This window comes from Staurois parvus, unplaced genomic scaffold, assembly GCF_062004578.1.
Source record: "Staurois parvus isolate SC_StPar_1 unplaced genomic scaffold, SC_StPar_1.0 ptg001506l, whole genome shotgun sequence".
In the NCBI taxonomy this organism is placed as follows: Eukaryota; Metazoa; Chordata; class Amphibia; order Anura; family Ranidae; genus Staurois; species Staurois parvus.
Genome location: NW_028319302.1, coordinates 356,365 through 377,093, shown reverse-complemented (window position 1 = coordinate 377,093; position 20,729 = coordinate 356,365). Strand labels below are relative to the sequence as shown.

Here is a 20,729-nt window from a genome sequence, read left to right as displayed (position 1 = left end):
CTCTGCAAACGAACAGGGGGTTGCACAGGTATAATGTATGTACATCGGATACAGTGCATTGTATGAATCTCATCCAAATGAGCCCTAAGAGAATACAGGGTCAGAGTTCTACTTAACTGATGGTCACTCAAAGACAACTATACTGGCTGCACTGCACCGTCTTGGTCATTTTTCCAGTTGTATCCAGTCTAAATGGGAAAGAGAAGAAATAAAGCTGTGTGGGAGGGGGGAAGGGGAAAAAAGGGGGGCTAAACAAAGAAAAGGAGGGAAAAAAATGGAGACGGGGGATAGGCTGTTTCCCCGCTCTCCTTCAGGTGTTCCATGGTCCGTGAGGAGTTTCTGTCCCAACAGCCAGGGGGTCCAAATTTTAAAGTGCTTCTCAGTTTTTTAACTCTGCTGTTAGTTGTTCCATAAGTTTGATGTCTGATACTCTAGTGCACCAATATGCCAGCGTATACACACTTTTGCTACATTCAAAAGGTGTTTAAAAAATATATTTTTATTTTGTTAGTATTTAAACAAGATCTGTGTATCATGGATGAAATAGGTGGCTGGTGTATCTGCCAGGGACCATTCGGTCATGTTTTCAGTACTGGCCTTTACTTCTGTCCAGAAGGTTGGCAGCACAGGGCAGCCCCAGAATAGAATGGAGCTATGATCCTTCTGTTTTTAGGCATCTTTAGCACAGGGGAGACACCTGAGGGCTAATCTTATGCAGGATTTGGGGGGTTTTGTACCACTGTGAGAGTGTTTTGTACCCATTTTCTTCATATGAGTTTGCCACGTAGGCTTTGTAGGCAAACAGAAGGATTCTATCTTTTTGTGTAGGTGTAAATGTTATGCCCAAGTCTCGTTCCCATTTTGTAAAGGAAACCAGGGTCCTATTGTCGACCACCTGTGATCAACATGGAGCAGAAAAGCTTGTCTAACCGGGACCGCCTCCGCACCAATGGGAGGGTGTGGCAAAAGTGTGCTGGTTTTAAGGATTGATTTAGTAAAACTGAAAGTGGAGCCAATTGAAGGATGAGACGTAATCTGATTTGTTAAGGACTGTGTTGGAGTAGTCCAGGCCAGACTACAAGCTTCTTTGCCTCGTCAAATCAGAGAGTGCCTTGTATTCTTGGAAATGGCATTCTGTGAATGGTTGCAATGGCGTGCATTCATTACCATGGGGTTAGTGTGCAGAGAGAGGGAGGTCGCTTGACACAGAACCTTGGAAGATAATGGCTTTCACTATAGTATCCTTGAGTACTACAGTGATTATCAACTGCTTCCGAATTGTCCAGTTGAGAGATATGCATACATCAGCTCATACATTAGGATCATCAGTTGTTATAAAAGCTACAGATTATAGAATGTTGAAAAATGACTGACTTGTGTTAGCACAGTAACACTTATATGAGACATAAGAGATTAGATTTACGTATACTTTCATAATCAAAGGTATGATTTTGATTTGAAACTCAACCAGTTTAAATATGCACTTAAGATCACACCTGGAGTTCAACTTTAGAGCAGGTTCACATATGTATGGGGCCGGTTTCAGTGTGATTTTTCAAAGGAGTCCAGTGTGGTTTCAATCACTGATTCAGGTGTGCTTCGGATGCGAATTTTTAAAGTGATACTTGAAATCGCGCTGGAACCGGACTGAAAATTGTACCAGACTCTTTCTAAAATTGCATTGCGGTCGGCCCGCACAAATGTGAACTGGCTCCATAGAAGGCCAGTTTGGTTCACAGGCCGTGCAAATTGGATGTTGTTCAAAATGCTTCCGATTCGCATATATGTGAAATGGGGCTTAAAGTAAAATGTACTCCTCTCCCCATAAAATATATTTGTAAGGTTGAGTGTTCCTGTGGAGGAGTTGGTCTGTGCCAGAAACCAACTTTTTAGTGTCTCTAGGTCAAGTTCTACTCTTTGCCAGGTAAGAAACTTTCAAACCATGTGTTTGACTTCTGTTACAGATCTGAAAAAGAAGACCTTTATGACCAAAATACCTTCAGCCAGAAAGCCGAGAATCTCTGGAAGAAGCAGCAAGTCCTGAAGTCTCTTACTGAGAGGTAGGATTCCTTGTTTATTAGGAACATTCGTGGAGTAGCAGCAGGCAATCACAGTTTATCTTAGAATGGGCAGATTAGTTGAGGGCTCATTCATATGAGCGGTGGATGCAGGGGAGCAAGGGCTCTCCTACAGGGGGACAGAGACACCCAGAAAGGCACATAATATTATAGGAGGGGAGGGATTGGAATGGTTTTGAGGTTTTCATTGAGCTCTGTGTTGTCCTATCTTGGTGTCACTAGGGCAGGAAGTGAGGGGACATCTCTCCAGAGATGGCACAAGCGGTCAAAAAAGAACAAAAAACGAGAGGTTCTATTGAAAACTAAAAAAAAAAAATGTTTTAGGGGTTACCTTAAATATTTAAGTCAGAATGCCATTATTGGCTGTCTCCTGAAAATGTTTTTTGCTTGGCTGTCTGGCTTAGGTGCTTGTTTGAAATCTATGGCTCCAAGTATTGTCAATAGATGAGCTTAAAGCAGTGTTCCACGCAAAAGGGGAAGCTCCTCTTTAAAGATTGTTCCCCTGCTCCCTATTAAGGATTGGCACCTTTTGGGGAGCGGGTACCTGAAATTGACAGGTACCCGCTCCCACTTCCGCTACAATCGCCTAGGTGATCGGAAGCAGACGTTGTCCTCCTACCCTCCCTCCCCGTAGTCTTCTGGGACATGCGACAGGTCCCAGAAGACGTCGGGGCCATTCAGGAAGCGCAGCGCTACTCGCGCATGCGCAGTAGGCACCCAGGTATGAAGCCGCAAGCTGCTACAGCCGGGTGCCCACACTGAAGATGCTGACATCTGGAACACAGGACGGCTGGTGAAACAGGCTGCGGGGAGGACACCGCGGGATCCTGGGACAGGTTTTGTAGCTGCTGACTTTTATTTTTTACAGTGTGAGTGGAACTCTGCTTTAAAAGCCAGGCAACTAGCATTTTTAGAATGTCAGCAATAGCAGCTTACATATTTCTCTAAACACAGTTTTCCTTTAAGGCAGGGGTATTCAACCTGTGGCCCAAAAAAAGTTAAATAAAAAAATAAAAGCTTTGTAAAAATGTGTTTTTACGCTTATTGAATACATGCAGCCGAAGAAAGTTTGGCAGTGTCTCTTTATTGGACTTTTATCTTCCCAAAGAAAAATCTTCCACTCTTCACAATCATGCCTTATTCATGTCATCCGTTTTCGGCAGCACCTATATTTGTGAGCAGCTCTTTTCTAGGATGAAGCACACTAAGGGCAAAATTAGAACCAAAATATCTGATCGGCACCTTGAGAATTCATTGAGAATTGCCACTACATCCTTCGAACCAGATATTGATGTGTTCATTTATCAAAAACCATAACAAATATCACACTAATTTTATGCTGCCCTCTTTTGTAATGTTTTTTTTTTGGTAATATTTTTTATTACTCAGGTACATTATCTTTATCAGTGATCATTAACTTGTGATCTGCCCAACTTTTTCAGCTCATCAGCTATCCTTATTGTTAGTGTATTCTATGTGTGGCCCAAGACAATTCCTCTTCTTCCATTGCGGCCCAGGGAGGTCAAAAGTAGGGGCGGACTGACAACTCATGGGGCCCCTGGGCAATAGGGGATCATGGGGCCCCTGTGTTTTTGCCCAAACTCAAAAAAGCCTATGAAAAAGGTACCAGGGGCATCTCATGGGGCCCCCTACTGACTCTGGGCCCTCGGTCAGTGCTCGAGTTTCCAAATGGTCAGTCTTCCCCTGGTCAAAAGGTTGGACACCCCTGCTTTAAGGTCTCATGTGAGGGGTTAGGTTAACTGTTAAGTTTTGGTAAGGGAGCACTTACAAGAGAACTGCTTGTGAAAGGGGGTGTTTTGCACCCCTGAAGCATTGTACCATACCATTTCTCCCTACTTTTACTGGTATTGTTCTCTGGTAATATTACTAAGCTTTTGTCTGAACATGTATGTAGAAATATTATGCTCTAAATAAATAGAGACATATCCCAGGCAATTTAAAGTCATGCGGGTTAAGTTTGTGCTATACTTTGACTATGTATATATGAATGTTTTATACTATTGGTGGATGGTGTATGTTTGTTTTTCCTTTTAGATGTTACTAAAGCATTTATCTGTAGGGGAAAAAAAAAAATTCAGTACCTTTCTGTAGTACATGCAATTATATTTATTTTTAAAAATGTTGCAAATACCCATTGATCTGCCAGAAACTCAATGCGCTCCTAATGTCTGTTTGACAGATACATTTGCACTGCTGCACTGAAATTCCATGCAGTATAAACAGCCCTGTCCAGTTTACCCCTTGAGGACTACAGAACACATCCCTCTTTTTATGAACAGAGGAGAAAAGGTGGTGTTCTTTAATCCTCAAAAGGAGAACTGGGCGAACTGTTAACACTGCTTTGGATTTCAGCGCAACAGCAGCTCACTAGATTTCTGGCAGGATCAAAGGGAATTTTTCTGTATCTGTAGCATTTTTAGAAGCAGAAAAGCATGCACTATTTTTTTTTTGCAGACATACACTTATCCCCTAAAAGATTAGTTTACCCTCACAGCAGTTTTCACCACCTTCTGAAAAGCGATCCGTGGTGGATTGGTTTTAGAGGGCTTGGAGGCAATATGTCATCTCCTTGCTGCCTGTTTTAACCCTTGAAATTCCACAGCAGTAGGTCACAACCATGTACACTACACACAGTTGCAGGGTAGTTGCAGTGTGACTCTGTTCACTTGAATGAGTTGTGTTTGGTGTTGGTAGCAAACACAACATGGTGTATACATTGTGCAGTGGCCGCAGCAGGAATACATTCCCTTCTGACTGCAATGTTTTATATTATGATTGCAAATTTGCAGCTTAACCGCCTACTTATACTGCCTTCTTGCTTCATGTGTAAATTTATTTATTTTAGGTACTAATATAGCGCTGTCAATTTATGCAGCACTTTTTCATATACAGTGGGGATCGAAAGTTTGGGCACCCCAGCTAAAAATTTTAATTAATGTGCATAAAGAAGCCAAGGAAAGATGGAAAAATCTCCAAAAGGCATCAAATTACAGATTAGACATTCTTATGTCAACAAAAGTTAGATTTTATTTCCATCATTTACACTTTCAAAATAACAGAAAACAAAAAAATGGCGTCTGCAAAAGTTTGGGCACCCTGCAGAATTTATAGCATGCACTGCCCCCTTTGCCAAGCTGAGACCTGCGAGTGTCATGGATTGTTCTCAATCATCGTCTGGGAAGACCAGGTGATGTCAAGCTCAAAGGTTTTAAATGCCCAGACTCATCTGACCTTGCCCCAACAATCAGCACAATGGGTTCTTCTAAGCAGTTGTCTAGAAAACTGAAAATAGTTGACGCTCACAAAGCTGGAGAAGGCTATAAGAAGATAGCAAAGCGTTTTCAGATGTCAATATCCTCTGTTCGGAATGTAATTAAGAAATGGTAGTCATCAGGAACAGTGGAAGTTAAAGCAAGATCTGGAAGACCAAGAAAAATATCAGACAGAACAGCTCGCAGGATTGTGAGAAAAACAATTCAAAACCCACGTTTGACTGCACGATCCCTCCAGAAAGATCTGGCAGACACTGGAGTTGTGGTCCACTATTCCACTATAAAGAGATACTTGTACAAATATGGTCTTCATGGAAGAGTCATCAGAAGAAAACCTCTTCTACGTCCTCACCACAAAAATCATCGTTTGAACTTTGCAAATGAACATATAGACAAGCCTGATGCATTTTGGAAACAAGTTCTGTGGACCGAAAATTGAACTTTTTGGCCGGAATGAGCAAAGGTACGTTTGGAGAAGAAGGGGCACAGAATTTAATGAAAAGAACCTCTGTCCAACTGTTAAGCATGGGGTTGGATCAATCATGCTTTGGGGTTGTGTTGCAGCCAGTGGCACAGGGAACATCTCACGAGTAGAAGGAAAAATGGATTCAATAAAATTTCAGCAAATTTTGGATGGTAACTTGATGCCATCTGTGAAAAAGCTGAAGTTAAAGAGAGGATGGCTTCTACAAATGGATAATGATCCTAAACACACCTCGAAATCCACGGGGGATTACATCAAGAGGCGTAAACTGAAGGTTTTGCCATGGCCTTCACAATCTCCTGACCTCAACATAATTGAAAATCTATGGATAGACCTTAAAAGAGCAGTGCGTGACAGACAGCCCAGAAATCTCAAAGAACTGGAAGACTTTTGTAAGAAAGAATAGGCAAAGATACCTCAAACAAGAATTGAAAGACTCTTGGCTGGCTACAAAAAGCGTTTACAAGCTGTGATACTTGCCAAAGGGGGCAGCACAAGATATTAACTCTGCAGGGTGCCCAAACCTTTGCAGACGCCATTTTTTTGTTTTCTGTTATTTTGAAAGTGTAAATGATGGAAATAAAATCTAACTTTTGTTGACATATTATAAGAATGTCTAATCTGTAATTTGATGCCTTTTTGGAGATTTTTCCATCTTTCCTTGGCTCCTTTATGCACATTAATACAAATTTTTAGCTGGGGTGCCCAAACTTTCGATCCCCACTGTATATTGTACATTCACATCAGTCCCTAACCCTCAAGGGGCGTAAAATCTAAGGTCCCTAACTCACATTCATACATACACATACTAGGGCCAATTTAGACAGGAGCCAATTAACCTACCAGCATGTCTTTGGAGTAAATGAGCCCTAAAAGAGTAGTATTGTGTTTCTAAGCTTTGTCTGAACATGTATGTATGTATGTATGTATGTTTTAGTGTGCTTACTAAAAAAAAAACAGACATTATATAGTGGTACCTGGCTTCCCCTGCATCATGTGGCATATGGTCAAATAATGCAGGGAATGCATTGCTCATTTCAAGGCAGGCAAGGATTATACGTGTGGGAAAAGGGTGCAGTCCAAGGCTGTCTTAACAAAATGCACTAGAGCAAGGGGTAAGCATGTATTCATTTTTAGGACTGAAAATATGTATTTTCAATTTTAAATGCTTTTGAACAATAACACAACTATTTTATGTATACTCTGCAAGTGCTGAAAACTCAGAATCTACAACGTCCTCCAAGACGAAAGTAGGAAAGAAACGCAGAGAGAAACTGAAGAACCAATCAGAAGAAAAAAAGATGCCATTCAAATCTGTTGAAACTGAACCAACTGCACAGCTGGGCCCGGGTCAGAAAAAATCTCCATACAATAAAGCTTCACTGAAGCTGGAGATAGGAGAGAAACCAGCTTTTGCTGAAAAAGAACTGACAAAGCAGCTTTTGTCTAAAGGGGTTCATGGTGAAAAGAGGACAAAGGACCAACCAAATGCTAGCAGTAGACCTGTCACTGTGAAAGACTATGCCAAGGCACAGGTACCAAAGAAAGCCGTGAATAAAAGCACAGTGGAAAAGTCAGGAGTGAATAAAAACACAGAGGATAAGCCAAGTCCCAAAAGTATACCAATGGAGAAGGAAGACTCTGCCAAGGATAAAGAACTGAAGACTGCAGTGAATAAAAGCACCAAGAGCAAGCCAAGTGCCAACAGTATGGTGTCAGGGAAGAAAGACTCGGCCAAGGCTAAAGTGCTGGAGGCAAAAGTGAATGACCTGTGTCTGAGAGAAAAGAAGAAGAAACCAAAACGGAAGGCTGGGCATCTTCTGGGTGCCATGGTGCGAATGGGTGGGAGGGAATTTAGTGGGCAGAGACTGCGGGCATATGGCTTGAACCCCAAGAGGCTGAAGTATAGGCAAATGGGCAGAGAAAGGCGGAAGATGAAGGAAAAAAAACTAAAGAAAACCACAAAAGAAGACAAAATACAGGACTGTTAACGCTACAAACATAAATTTATTATAGAACCCAATTTAAAATGCTTTATTGCGCCAGTTAATATTTTTTTTCATGTGTACAGATAAAACATTTTTTCTTAAGTTTTAAAACGCAGGTTAGGATAAATATGTATTCAAATCTTTTGTCATGTAAATACTCCTTATCAGCTTTGGGAACACCTTCTCTCTTCAATGAGTCCTCCACCCAGGCCAATTTTGTTTTGTTTTGACTTGGTATAGAGAAGTTCTGTTTGGGAGGATTTTTCAGTGCCGCCAACTATAGCCTGCAGCGCTGATCATTTCTTTCGGCGAGGAAGTCTACCCGGCAGCAGACTGCAGGAACTCAGTGATTTCCCCCATCCACATCGGGTGTGTGTATGTGGGAACTGGATTAACTTAGATTGCAGATACCCTAAAGCTAAACTTCAGGCAATTTAATGAGATAAATAAATGCAGCTTTGTAATCATGAACACATAATTAAATTTTTTTTTTTTTTATTGCAAGTGGTACAATTTTCTAAATTATGCCTTATATCAGCCTTTTGCACTTCCATGTACAGTGGTCAGACTGGAAGGGGTAGAAGCAGCAAAAGAAGCAGGTTGTTTTGCAATGCTCATGTGCTAACAAGGAGCATGCGGATAGGAGGAGAGATCAGAGAGATAAGCTCATTAACCATTTCAATACCGGACACTTTCACATCCTTCCTGTCATTGCCCTCTCTTCCTATGGGAGTATGTAATTACCCTTTGCCCCTCACCTTGCTGCATAACTTTTTATGTAGCTGCTGGTCAGAGAGTGAAGGGGAATACTTGAGATACAGCTCTGAGTCTGCTAGGCCTCCTGCCATCACATCGAAGGAGGCAGCTTTTACAGGTAAATAATATTACCAATATATTCACTACATCTAAGGAATGGTAAGCTGCAGTATATTGCTATCAATGATATATAAATATCTAGAGCTTCACTGATCGTGTGTATGTACAATTGTGCTCAAAAGTTTGCATACCCTGGCAGAAATTGTGGCATCAATATTGATATTTTGACTGATCATGCAAAAAAACCCCAAAAAACTGCTGTTTATTTAAGGATCGTAATCATATGAAGCCATTTATTATCACACATTTGTTTGGCTCCTTTAAGTCATAGTGATAACAGAAATTGCCAAAATGGCCATGATCAAAAGTTTACACACCCTGGAATGTATTGCCTTGATACAGATGCATGAGGTCGCACACACAGTTAAAATGGCAATTAAAAGTTAATTTCCCACATCTGGGGTTTTTTAAATTGCAATTAATGTCTAACTAGTCAATGTGTTTGTTAGCTCTCACAAGGATGCACTGAGCAGGCTAGATATTGAATCATAGGGAGCAGGAGAGAACTGTTAAAAGACCTGCATAACAAGGTAATGGAACTTTATAAAGATGGAAAAGGATATAAAAAGATATATACAAAGACTTGAATATGCAAGTCAGTACTGTTCAATCACTAATTAAGAAGTGATAATTTGGGGATCTCTTGAAACTAAGCCAAGGTCAGGTAGACCAAAAAAGACTGCAGCCACAACTGCCAGAAGAATATTTTGGAATAAAAAAAAACCCACAGGCAACTTCAGCAGAAATTGGTTGTTCTGGAGAAAGACAGTGTGGTTGTTTTAAGGAGCACAATACAATGATACTTGAACAAAAAAGATCTGCATGGTGAGTGGCAAGAAAGAAGCCTTTACTGTGCCAATACCACAAAAATGTCCGCTTACAATATGGCAGAGAACAACCCTGACTTGCCTCACAGCTTCTGGCACACTGTAATGTGGAATGACGAGACCAAAATAGAGCTCTATAGTCACAACCATAGGCGCTATGTTTGGAGAGGGATCAACAAGGCCTATAGTGACAAGAATACCATCCCAACTGTGAAGCATGGTGGTGTCTTACTGATGTTTTGGGGGTGTGTGACTCTAAATGCATGGGGAATCTTGTGAAAATTTATGGCAAGATGAATTCAGCATGTTATCAGAAAATACTGTGAGGCAATTTGCATTCTTCTGCATGAAAGCTGCCCATGGGACGCTTTTGGACTTTCCAGCATGCCAATTACCCTAAGCACAATGCCAGGTTGACCCTCCAGTGGTTACAGCAGAAAAGGGAGTTCTGGAGTGGACATCACAGTCTCCTGACCTTAATATTATTGAGCCATTATTATTATTATCAAGATCTCAAACGTGTGATTCATGCAAGACATCCAAAGACTTTGCAGGACCCTGGAGGCCTTTTTCCAAGATGAATGGGCAGATATATCACCTGCAAGAATTCTGGGCCTCAAAGGGCAACTTTTACAAAAGACTGCATGCTGCCATTGATTCTAAAGGGGGCAATACTCAGAAATAAGAACTAAGGGTATGCAGACTTTTCAACAGGGGTCATTTAATTTGTTTGCTTGTTGCCATGTTTTGTTTTATTAAAAAATAAGGGTAGTATAGTCAAACCAATGATCACCTCACCCCATGTAGCTTCCCCCCCATACACACACTTCATTTTCCCGGATACAGCCGCTAACAGCCCTAAAACATTGCACTTCACACCATCTGTTTCACTTTCCATCTCATGTGGGTTCCCAGAGCCACACAGCACACCTAAAAATCAATCCTTAAGTTAGTAAGGACTTGTACCTTTACCCCCTCCTGACCAATCACAACATCCTTACCGGAGATCACTGGCATCCCCCTTTCCATTCACTAAAGGTTCCTCCAGTGTGCAGTGTACGCTATTTGCTATCTGTGCCCTTGTGGTTATGTGTTGGTCACGTGTAACCTGCTACTGACAATGTGGTCTGTTGACAGGGACACTTTTTGCTTCAATTGTGGAGGATGACCTTCTGAGAAAAGTCTAATATAAAAAATTAAATAAAAACAAAAACACAGGAAAAAAAATACAGTGGCGGATGGGTATCTCCCAGGAGAGCTTAAAGGAGAGCTCTTTTTTTTCCTGTTCTGGAAACTAAGGTAAAGATGGGGGATGGTTGCTGCTAGAGATGGTGGGATGGGTGTAGGTGAAAGCTAAGGTTCTAGCCTCCGAATTTGAGACCTGCTGGAGCTACCATCAAAATACCTGGAGGATATAGCTTTATTGTTTAGGGAGATTTATACCTTTTGGCTTGTGTCTGTAAATGTAGGCCTGTTAGCACTGTCATCAAGATACCTGAGAGCTGTAGCACAGGATCCCCTGTAATGCCCCTGATCAATATACATAAGTCCATATTGGGGCAATGACTTCACCCAGGATACCCTATATGTCTTAGTTTACGTTTAGCTGGTGGACCCAGGAGCTGTATTTCCTTTGGCGGGTGAAAAGGTGTCTCATTGAGATTGATGGGGCTCTGCAACCTTGGTTGATGTGATTAATAATGAGATTGCTATCTTTTCTTTAAATAAAGGACTTGCCAAAGTGCATCAGTGTGTTTATTTACACTACAGATTGTGTGAACTAGTAGGGGTGCTATGTACCCCTTATTTATTCACATAGGGAGGGCTGGATGCATGAAAGCTCCTTAATGCAATAAATAAGTGAAACCTTGCGAGCAGCTCAAACTCAGCTCTTACACAATATCTCATCCATCTTCTCAGCGAAAGCTGCTCACTCTTTACACATACTCTTGTTCATGTAACAAAAACTCAGAAATTGTGCTGTGCTTTCTCCTTAACCAATTCATTACCGGGCACTTTTACCCCCTTCCCTCCCAGGCCATTTTTCAGGTTTCAGCGCTCTCACACTTTGAATGGCAATTGCGCGGTCATACAACATTGTACCCAAACTAAAATGTTATCATTTTCTTCACACAGCTAGAGCTTTCTTTTGGTGGTATTTAATCATCGCTGGGGTTTTTATTTTTTGCTAAATTAACAAAAAAGCCCGAATTTTTTTTTTAAAAAACACGTTTTTCTTTGTTTCTGTTATAAACGTTTGCAAATAAATAATTGTTCTTCATAAATTTAGACCGAGATGTATTCTGCTACATGTCTTTGGTGAAAATAACCCAAATTAGGATGTATTTTTTAGTTTGTAGGAAAGTTAAAGAGTTCACAAACTATGGTATAGATCTGAATATTGATCAATCCTGAAGTACTGACAGCCAATCTAATTTCTTGAGGTCCAAGAATATCAGAACAGTACAGATATCCACCAAATGACCCCTTTTTGTAGAGTAGACAGTCCGACGTACTTCATAAGAGGAATGGCGAGTTTTTTGAAGTTGTATTTTTTTTTTTGTCATTTTTCGGAAAATGAAAAAATAAAAAAAATTATTTTCGCTATTTTTTTTTTTTTTTACATACTGTCACCAGTGTAGTACAGCGTCATCATATAACTGGCATGGTGGTGATCAGGGACACTGACTGGTGACAGTATGAAAAAAAAAATATTTTTTTATTTTTTTTATTTTAAATTTTTTATTACATTTTTTTTTCTTTTTTTTTAAGATTTTTTTTTTTTTTTTTTACACAATTTGCTTATAGCAAAGAAGTACTTTGCTATAAGCAAGCATTTACCTGAATGACATTGATTCATTCAGGGTTTTTTTTTTTTTGTGCTCAGCTGTGATTTGGCCACAACTAATCACATGGCATGTGCATGTGATTAGCTGTGACCATTCACAGCTAGGCAGTAGTATACAATGGATGGCATGAATGAAGCCATCCATTGTATACAACTGTCATGTGACCTGCTGTGATTGTTCACAGCAGGTCACATGGTACCGGCAACGGGGGCCCGTACTCAGATATGTCATCGGCCGTGTCCGAGGTACACGGCCGGTGACAGATCACGCCGCTGGCTCTGCAAGCGCGCAAACTGCGCATGTTCGGGAGGACATACATTTTTGCGGACACCATTTGGCCATAGGCCGGGCATCAAATGGTTAAAGTACTAGTATCCCCAAACTCATATGTGTCATCAAATCACCACACATCTGTGTATATAATCTGATCAATATGACAAAAAAATGAACATTTAAAAAAGTGAACATAGAATAAAAATATTTTAAACCAATAAAAGTCCCATCAAAAAGTGTAGTCATTATTTCTCCAATCATTTTAGTGTCAGCAATCACTGAATATCCAATATATATTCTCAAATCTTCTCTCAATTTGTGCACCTCCACCAACATACCCGATGTCCTCTCACCTGGAGCTTTTGACCTCGCATACATAATGTTTAGTCAAATAGCACTTGTGTCCCTTTCATTGGACTTAGGCTGGCCATACATTATACAATTTTCTTGAGAATTTTGCTTTAGAATTACCAAAAACAATCTAATATGAGGTCAAATCTAACCAACACTTTCATTCGTATCCAATTAGGCAGGCCCTTGCACTACATACTGTTAAAGCAATGCCCCATAAATGTGCAAAATACCTCAAATATACATATTAAATTCATGAAATCTGTCTCTAACATACACCATCAACATAATTATGTAAACAATTCTTAAATTTAAATTAATGTAGTCTCTTGATGTGTAAACGTACAGTGATTCTTCATAAAGTGCAATGAATCCTTAGTGCTCCCCTCCGGTGGTCTCATCAGCTCCCGTGGACTCTTATCTAGGCTTATGTGGGATTTTTAGTCCTCCTATGGGTCCAATCCTTATTCTAATCTTCATTTGTTAGTTTCCCATTTCTGAGAATAAGCTCCTCGTGAAGTAGTATATAAAGAGAAAAAGGGGCCCATATAGTGAAATACCGTTTATTAAAATTAGAATTAAAATTGTGTTCCGCTCACAAGTAATGGCAGATAAAAAAAAAAAACATACAAATGCCACCCCGGCGTGCATTTCACCTGCTGGAAGTGACATCACCAATGGCTCCCAACTGATGCGTTTCACCCCTCCCACTGGGCGGTCTGAAAGGCTTGCACTACATAGTTTAAGGTAAATCTAAAGGAAATTGGACAGAAAATTGTATAGTGTATGGCCAGCCTTAGTCAAGATGTCTCCTGGATAATGATTCACTCTTGTGGACGCATCCACTATGTATAACCTCCTCCTTCTACCTCCACTGCTCTGGTGATCCTACCAGCAACACACTTCTTGTCCTAAGGTAACAAAGGTCACTTGTGCTGCATCTGTTTCTGCTCTAAAAATCTGCTTGTCCGATGTCTTTTGGATTCTGATTCTGAATGGGAGCGATTGATAAAAAAAATTATAATCACTCCCAATCAGAATCCAAAAGACAAAAGGACAAACAGCTTTTTCAGAGTAGAAACCGATGTAGCACAAGTGACCTTTGTTGTCTCCAAGTCCAATTAAAGGGACACCAGCGCTATTTGACCAAACATTATACACTGCTTCAAAAATTAAAGAAACGCTTTTTAATCAGAGTATAACATCAAGTCAATGATACTCCTGGGATATTGATCTGGTCAGTTAAGTAGCAGAGGGGGTTATTAATCAGTTTCAGCTGCTTTGGTATTAATAAAATTGACAGGTGCACTAGATGGGCAGCAATGAGACTACCCCCAAAACAAATGGTTTTACAGGTGGAGACCACTGACATTTTTTTCCCTACTCTTTTCTGACTGGTTTTCACTAGTTTTGCATTTGGCTAGGGTCAGTGTCACTACTGGTAGCATGAGGCGATGCCTGGACCCTACAGAGGTTGCACAGGTAGTCCCAACTCTGGAATGGCATATCAATACGTGCCATTGCCAGAAGAGCATGGGGATTCCAGGAGACAGGCAGTTACTCTAGGAGTGCTGGACAGGGCTGTAGAAGTCCTTAACCCATCAGCAGGACCAGTAACTGCTCCTTTGGATGAGCACTGCCAGAACCCTAAAAAATGACCTCCAGCAGGCTACTGCTGTGGATGTCTCTGACCAAACAATCAGAAACAGACTGCATGAGGGTGGCCTGAGTGCCTGACGTCCTCTAGTGCCTGGCACCATAGAGCTCAATTGGCATTTGCCATTGAACACCAGAATTGGCAGGTCCACCACTGGCACCCTGTGCTTTTCACAGATGAGAGCAGGTTCACCCTGAGCACATGTAACAGACACGAAAGGGTCTGGAGAAGCCGTGAAGAACATTACGCTGCCTGTAACATCCTCCAGCATGACCGTTTTGGTGGTGGGTCAGTGATGGTTTGGGAAGGCATGTCCATGGAGGGACGCACAGACCTCTACAGGCTAGACAGTGACATCCTGACTGCCATCAGGTATCGAGATGAAATCCTTGGACTCATTGTTAGACCCTACGCAGGTGCACAGGGTCCTGGGTTCCTCCTGGTGCACAACAATGCTCTGCCTCAAGTGGCGAGAGTATGCAGGCAGTTCCTGGAGGATGAAGGAATTGATACCATTGAATGGTCCCACGCTCGACTGACCTAAATCCAATAGAACACCTCTGGGATATCATGCTTCGGTCCATCTGACACTGCTAGGTTGCACCTCAGGCTGTCCAGGAGCTCAGTGATGCCCTGGTCCAGATCTGGGAGGAAATACTCCAGGACACCATCCGTCATCTCAGGAGCATGCCCTGATGTCAGGCATGCATACAAGCACATGGGGGCCATACAAACTACTGAGGACCATTCTGAGTTGCTGCAATGAAACTTTGATTTTCGGGGTGTCTTTGAATTCAGTCCTCTGTAGGTTGACAATTTTCTTTTCCATCAAACGATGGGGCATCCTTACATTCCTAACACATTACCCCGTCCATATCAGTACAGATATCCAGAATGCTATTTTTCCCCATTGAGATCTTATGTGTTTTCAAAGTGTTCCTTTAATTTCTTTGAGCAGTATATATGTGAGGTCAAAAGCTCCAGGTGAGAGCACATAGGTGTGTTGATGGAGGTGCACAAATTGAAAGAAGATTTGAGCATATATACTTGATATTCATTGATTGGTGGCACTATATTGATTGGAGAAATAATGACTACACTTTTTTTATGGGGCTTTTATTGGTTTAAAATATTTTTATTCTATGTTCAAGTTTGTAAATGTTCATTTTTTTGTCATATTGAACAGTTGTGTGGTAATTTGATGACACATATGAGTTTGGGGATATTAGTATTTTCAGGAGGAAGCATGGCACAGTTCTTGAGTTCATAAAAACTCCTTATTTTAAAGTGATTTCCAAATTCTAAAAAGTCCTGGCCTGCAGATGCCCCACAACCACCAGGCCAGGCCAGGCCAGGGTTCATTGTGAAGGTGGGTGAATGCCTCATTTAGATGAGCCATTTGCTGAACAGGAAAAATGCAGGCCAATACAAATTATGGATAAACTTTGGATTTGGATGAAATCTGAAAGAACGTTTAAGCCAGAAGGTCTGTGTTCTTTGCCTTTGGCTGTCTTGGTTGCAGGTGAAATTCTCCCTTGTTTCTTTTTTCTCCAATTTGTCCCAGATTAATGAATAGAAAGGTTCATTGGTCAGCCTAGGCAACCCAGACACATTTACTTTCAGTCACTTTGCCCCCTGTTTCTTTAGGCTATGTTGTTCTTCTCTTATAAAGTAGATCTCAATTGAAAAGCATCTTGGATTGATTTCCACAGACGGCTGCCAGAGATTGGATAGTTCAAAAGGTAGAATGTAAGGCTTTTCTTTAATCTGAGGGTCCAAGGTTCAAGTCCCTGGGTTCAGCAGGGGTTCTGCAAACTTCAGGGATGTTTGGATGTCAAACCCAAACCCATTAAAATCAATGGAAGCTGCATCTGTCAATTAAAAAAATTCCCATTTTCTGGGCTAATAGGCAAGAGGGTGGGTGGTGGACCCTGCCATGCGGGAAAGGTACCAGTGCCAAAAAAAAAAAAGTTTGGCCAGGAGCAGCTTATGTGTTTTTCAGTGCGTTTTCAGTTTTGCAGAAACGCACTACAGTCTATTTAACATGGTTTCCTATTGGTCACGTTCACATCTGTGTTTTCCACTGGTGTGTTTTTTGGAAAGGGTTGTGAACTTTTTTTCCCGCAGCAAGTTGCTTTTTTGGTTTCATAGACTTCAATGGAAACACATATAAAATGCAGTGCTTGTGTTTTTGATGTATTTTTGCTGGTTTCTCCCACATGCTAACAGACCTCTCCTAAAAGCGCACTAAAAATGCATGTGAAAAAAAGCATTGGGAAAACACATCAATCGCAACCTGCATAGGTGTGAACCAGCCCTTAGTACTGACATTTACAAAGGAAAAAAGTTTTCAGATTGCTGGAAAATGAATGACAGCTATAATTGCCATCTTTGTTAAACAAAAAAACAAACATCCAAACAAAAAATAGCACATAGACCCCTCCAAAAGTACTCTATGTATTTTGTGGGACCTTTGAAGGGATTTGTGTGTGGTGTTTTTTTTTTGGTTTTTTTTTTTTTAAAGAAGATGGCAAAGAATGTTGTGGCAATTTAAATTCTTTTTTTTGTAAATTTATTTTTTGCTGTAGCACATCCTACAGCAAGAATTTTAAAAAAAAATGCGTAGTGCCCGCTTTCCCCTCAACCCTTTGAGCCTGGTGCAGATTTTAAGGGAGTTACGAACACAAATGTGGATGGGCCAGATGGGAGCAAGGCCTATGTGGGAAGACATTTCTAAATATCAAACAACCAAACGAGAAAAAGCCACCTAATATGACACATATAAATATGTCATATTAATATCTCCGTCTCACTCGTAATTAGTGTGGATTTATGAACCCAATATGTACCTAACAAAAAATAGCAGTGTGACAGATGCACTACTGCTCAAAGAAAGGGGTTACTTGAAAATCCAAGGGGAGTAATATCATTCAAAAAACATTATTCGATCACATGGATCATATAGAGGTTAGACATAGATATGGTAAACCGGTAATAATAAAATCACTTAAAAGCATTCGGCGTCTCCAAATAAAGTAGTTGTTTGGCAATTGAGGATCCAGACAAGGCAACAGAGTTCCTAACTACTAGATCAAAGAATTTTCCATATTTTCCATAAAAAATTAGCATAGGGAGATCATTCTTCAAGAACCATTATGGTAATAATCACAGTAAGTAGAATGACTTCCTGAAATGGAAAAACCAAAAAAGAGAGATCATAGTAGGTGGAACTAAAATAAGGTAAATATACTGGGCGAATGGATCAGCCCAGCAGACACATAGCTAGTGTATATTTAAATCATTACCTTCTCAAAAGCTTGACCATCATTGAAGGATGGATATATGGCCTTCCTGGTTAACCACCCCAGATGAAAGTGTATCCACATTAATAGATGATTCTAAAGAGGTGTATAAATGTGAAACATCAATGACAAAAAGCATATGCCTGAATAAAAATAAATAGAGGTAAAAAAACTAAATATTACCATATAGAAGATCAAGAGGACTTAATCCCACTTGAAGTACGATCAGGTCTTGATGAAAAAAGTGAATGCAGGGGTGGGAAGCCAGGTGGTGAATAAATACAGTCCAGTTCTGACGAAGTCTGCGGTGATTGGCGGACGAAACGCGTCAACGTGATGACATCATTACGCTCGGCGTCTCCATAGGGCGCGGTGCCCACGAGGAAGGAAGAAGCGGTTTGCTTCAGCTCCACATTTGAAAGGCAGGAGACATTGAAACCACGATGAATACATCATCATAAGCAGCCCGCACATGGTGATCTTGAGTCACAGCATACTTCCACCGGTGGCAAGTTATTAGCCGTGTAGTATATTGAGGCTTGAGCCCTAATTTGTATATGAGGTATATCTTTACACCTCTGAAAAACCTGTGCTTATTTTACCTCAGAATTGGGGGAATTTTTTGAACTCCCATTGGAATAATACGTATTTAATACGATATATATGTGCTGTGGCATGTGAAAATAGTCTCACATATCCACTAGGATTACATTACTTCCTCATCATTTGAGCAATTTTTGAAAACCCAGCTTTGGGTATATATTTCACAGTATATTTAGACTGAGCTATATCAGTCTGGACTGTATTTATTCACCACCTGGCTTCTCACCCCTGCATTCACTTTTTTCATCAAGACCTGATCGTACTTCAAGTGGGATTAAGTCCTCTTGATCTTCTATATGGTAATATTTAGTTTTTTTACCTCTATTTATTTTTATTCAGGCATATGCTTTTTGTCATTGATGTTTCACATTTATACACCTCTTTAGAATCATCTATTAATGTGGATACACTTTCATCTGGGGTGGTTACCCAGGAAGGCCATATATTCATCCTTCAATGATGGTCAAGCTTTTGAGAAGGTAATGATTTAAATATACACTAGCTATGTGTCTGCTGGGCTGATCCATTCGCCCAGTATATTTACCTTATTTTAGTTCCACCTACTATGATCTCTCTTTTTTGGTTTTTCCATTTCAGGAAGTCATTCTACTTACTGTGATTATTACCATAATGGTTCTTGAAGAATGATCTCCCTATGCTAATTTTTTATGGAAAATATGGAAAATTCTTTGATCTAGTAGTTAGGAACTCTGTTGCCTTGTCTGGATCCTCAATTGCCAAACAACTACTTTATTTGGAGACGCCGAATGCTTTTAAGTGATTTTATTATTACCGGTTTACCATATCTATGTCTAACCTCTATATGATCCATGTGATCGAATAATGTTTTTTGAATGATATTACTCCCCTTGGATTTTCAAGTAACCACTTTTGTTTGAGCAGTAGTGCATCTGTCACACTGCTATTTTTTGTTAGGTACATATTGGGTTCATAAATCCACACTAATTACGAGTGAGACGGAGATATTAATATGACATATTTATATGTGTCATATTAGGTGGCTTTTTCTCGTTTGGTTGTTTGATATTTAGAAATGTCTTCCCACATAGGCCTTGCTCCCATCTGGCCCATCCACATTTGTGTTCGTAACTCCCTTAAAATCTGCACCAGGCTCAAAGGGTTGAGGGGAAAGCGGGCACTACGCATTTTTTTTTTAAATTCTTGCTGTAGGATGTGCTACAGCAAAAAATAAATTTACAAAAAAAAGAATTTAAATTGCCACAACATTCTTTGCCATCTTCTTTAAAAAAAAAAAAACCAAAAAAAAACACCACACACAAATCCCTTCAAAGGTCCCACAAAATACATAGAGTACTTTTGGAAGGGTCTATGTGCTATTTTTTGTTTGGATGTTTGTTTTTTTGTTTAACAAAGATGGCAATTATAGCTGTCATTCATTTTCCAGCAATCTGAAAACTTTTTTCCTTTGTAAATGTCAGTACTAAGGGCTGGTTCACACCTATGCAGGTTGCGGTTGATGTGTTTTCCCAATGCTTTTTTCACATGCATTTTTAGTGCGATTTTAGGAGATGTCTGTTAGCATGTGGGAGAAACCAGCAAAAATACATCAAAAACATAAGCACTGAATTTTATATGTGTTTCCATTGAAGTCTATGAAACCAAAAAAGCAACTTGCTGCGGTAAAAAAAGTTCACAACCCTTTCCAAAAAACACACCAGTGGAAAACACAGAGATGTGAACGTGACCAATAGGAAACCATGTTAAATAGACTGTAGTGCGTTTCTGCAAAACTGAAAACGCACTGAAAAACACATAAGCTGCTCCTGGCCAAACTTTTTTTTTTTTGGCACTGGTACCTTTCCCGCATGGCAGGGTCCACCACCCACCCTCTTGCCTATTAGCCCAGAAAATGGGAATTTTTTTAATTGACAGATGCAGCTTCCATTGATTTTAATGGGTTTGGGTTTGACATCCAAACATCCCTGAAGTTTGCAGAACCCCTGCTGAACCCAGGGACTTGAACCTTGGACCCTCAGATTAAAGAAAAGCCTTACATTCTACCTTTTGAACTATCCAATCTCTGGCAGCCGCCTGTGGAAATCAATCCAAGATGCTTTTCAATTGAGATCTACTTTATAAGAGAAGAACAACATAGCCTAAAGAAAC

At 40.4% G+C, this 20,729-nt stretch overlaps 1 protein-coding gene across 1 annotated transcript in view; it reads left to right on the top strand.

The window, feature by feature from the left end:
* Window positions 1-11,290, top strand: part of KRI1 (KRI1 homolog) — a 41,240-nt gene extending 29,950 nt beyond the window's left edge. The window contains exons 18-19 of the mRNA XM_089662632.1: window positions 1,965-2,060; window positions 7,066-11,290. Of these exons, the coding sequence (XP_089518758.1) occupies window positions 1,965-2,060; window positions 7,066-7,846 (877 nt within the window). The 3' untranslated portion in view covers window positions 7,847-11,290. The remainder of the gene's footprint in view (window positions 1-1,964; window positions 2,061-7,065) is intronic.
* The last annotated feature ends 9,439 nt before the right edge of the window (window positions 11,291-20,729 follow it).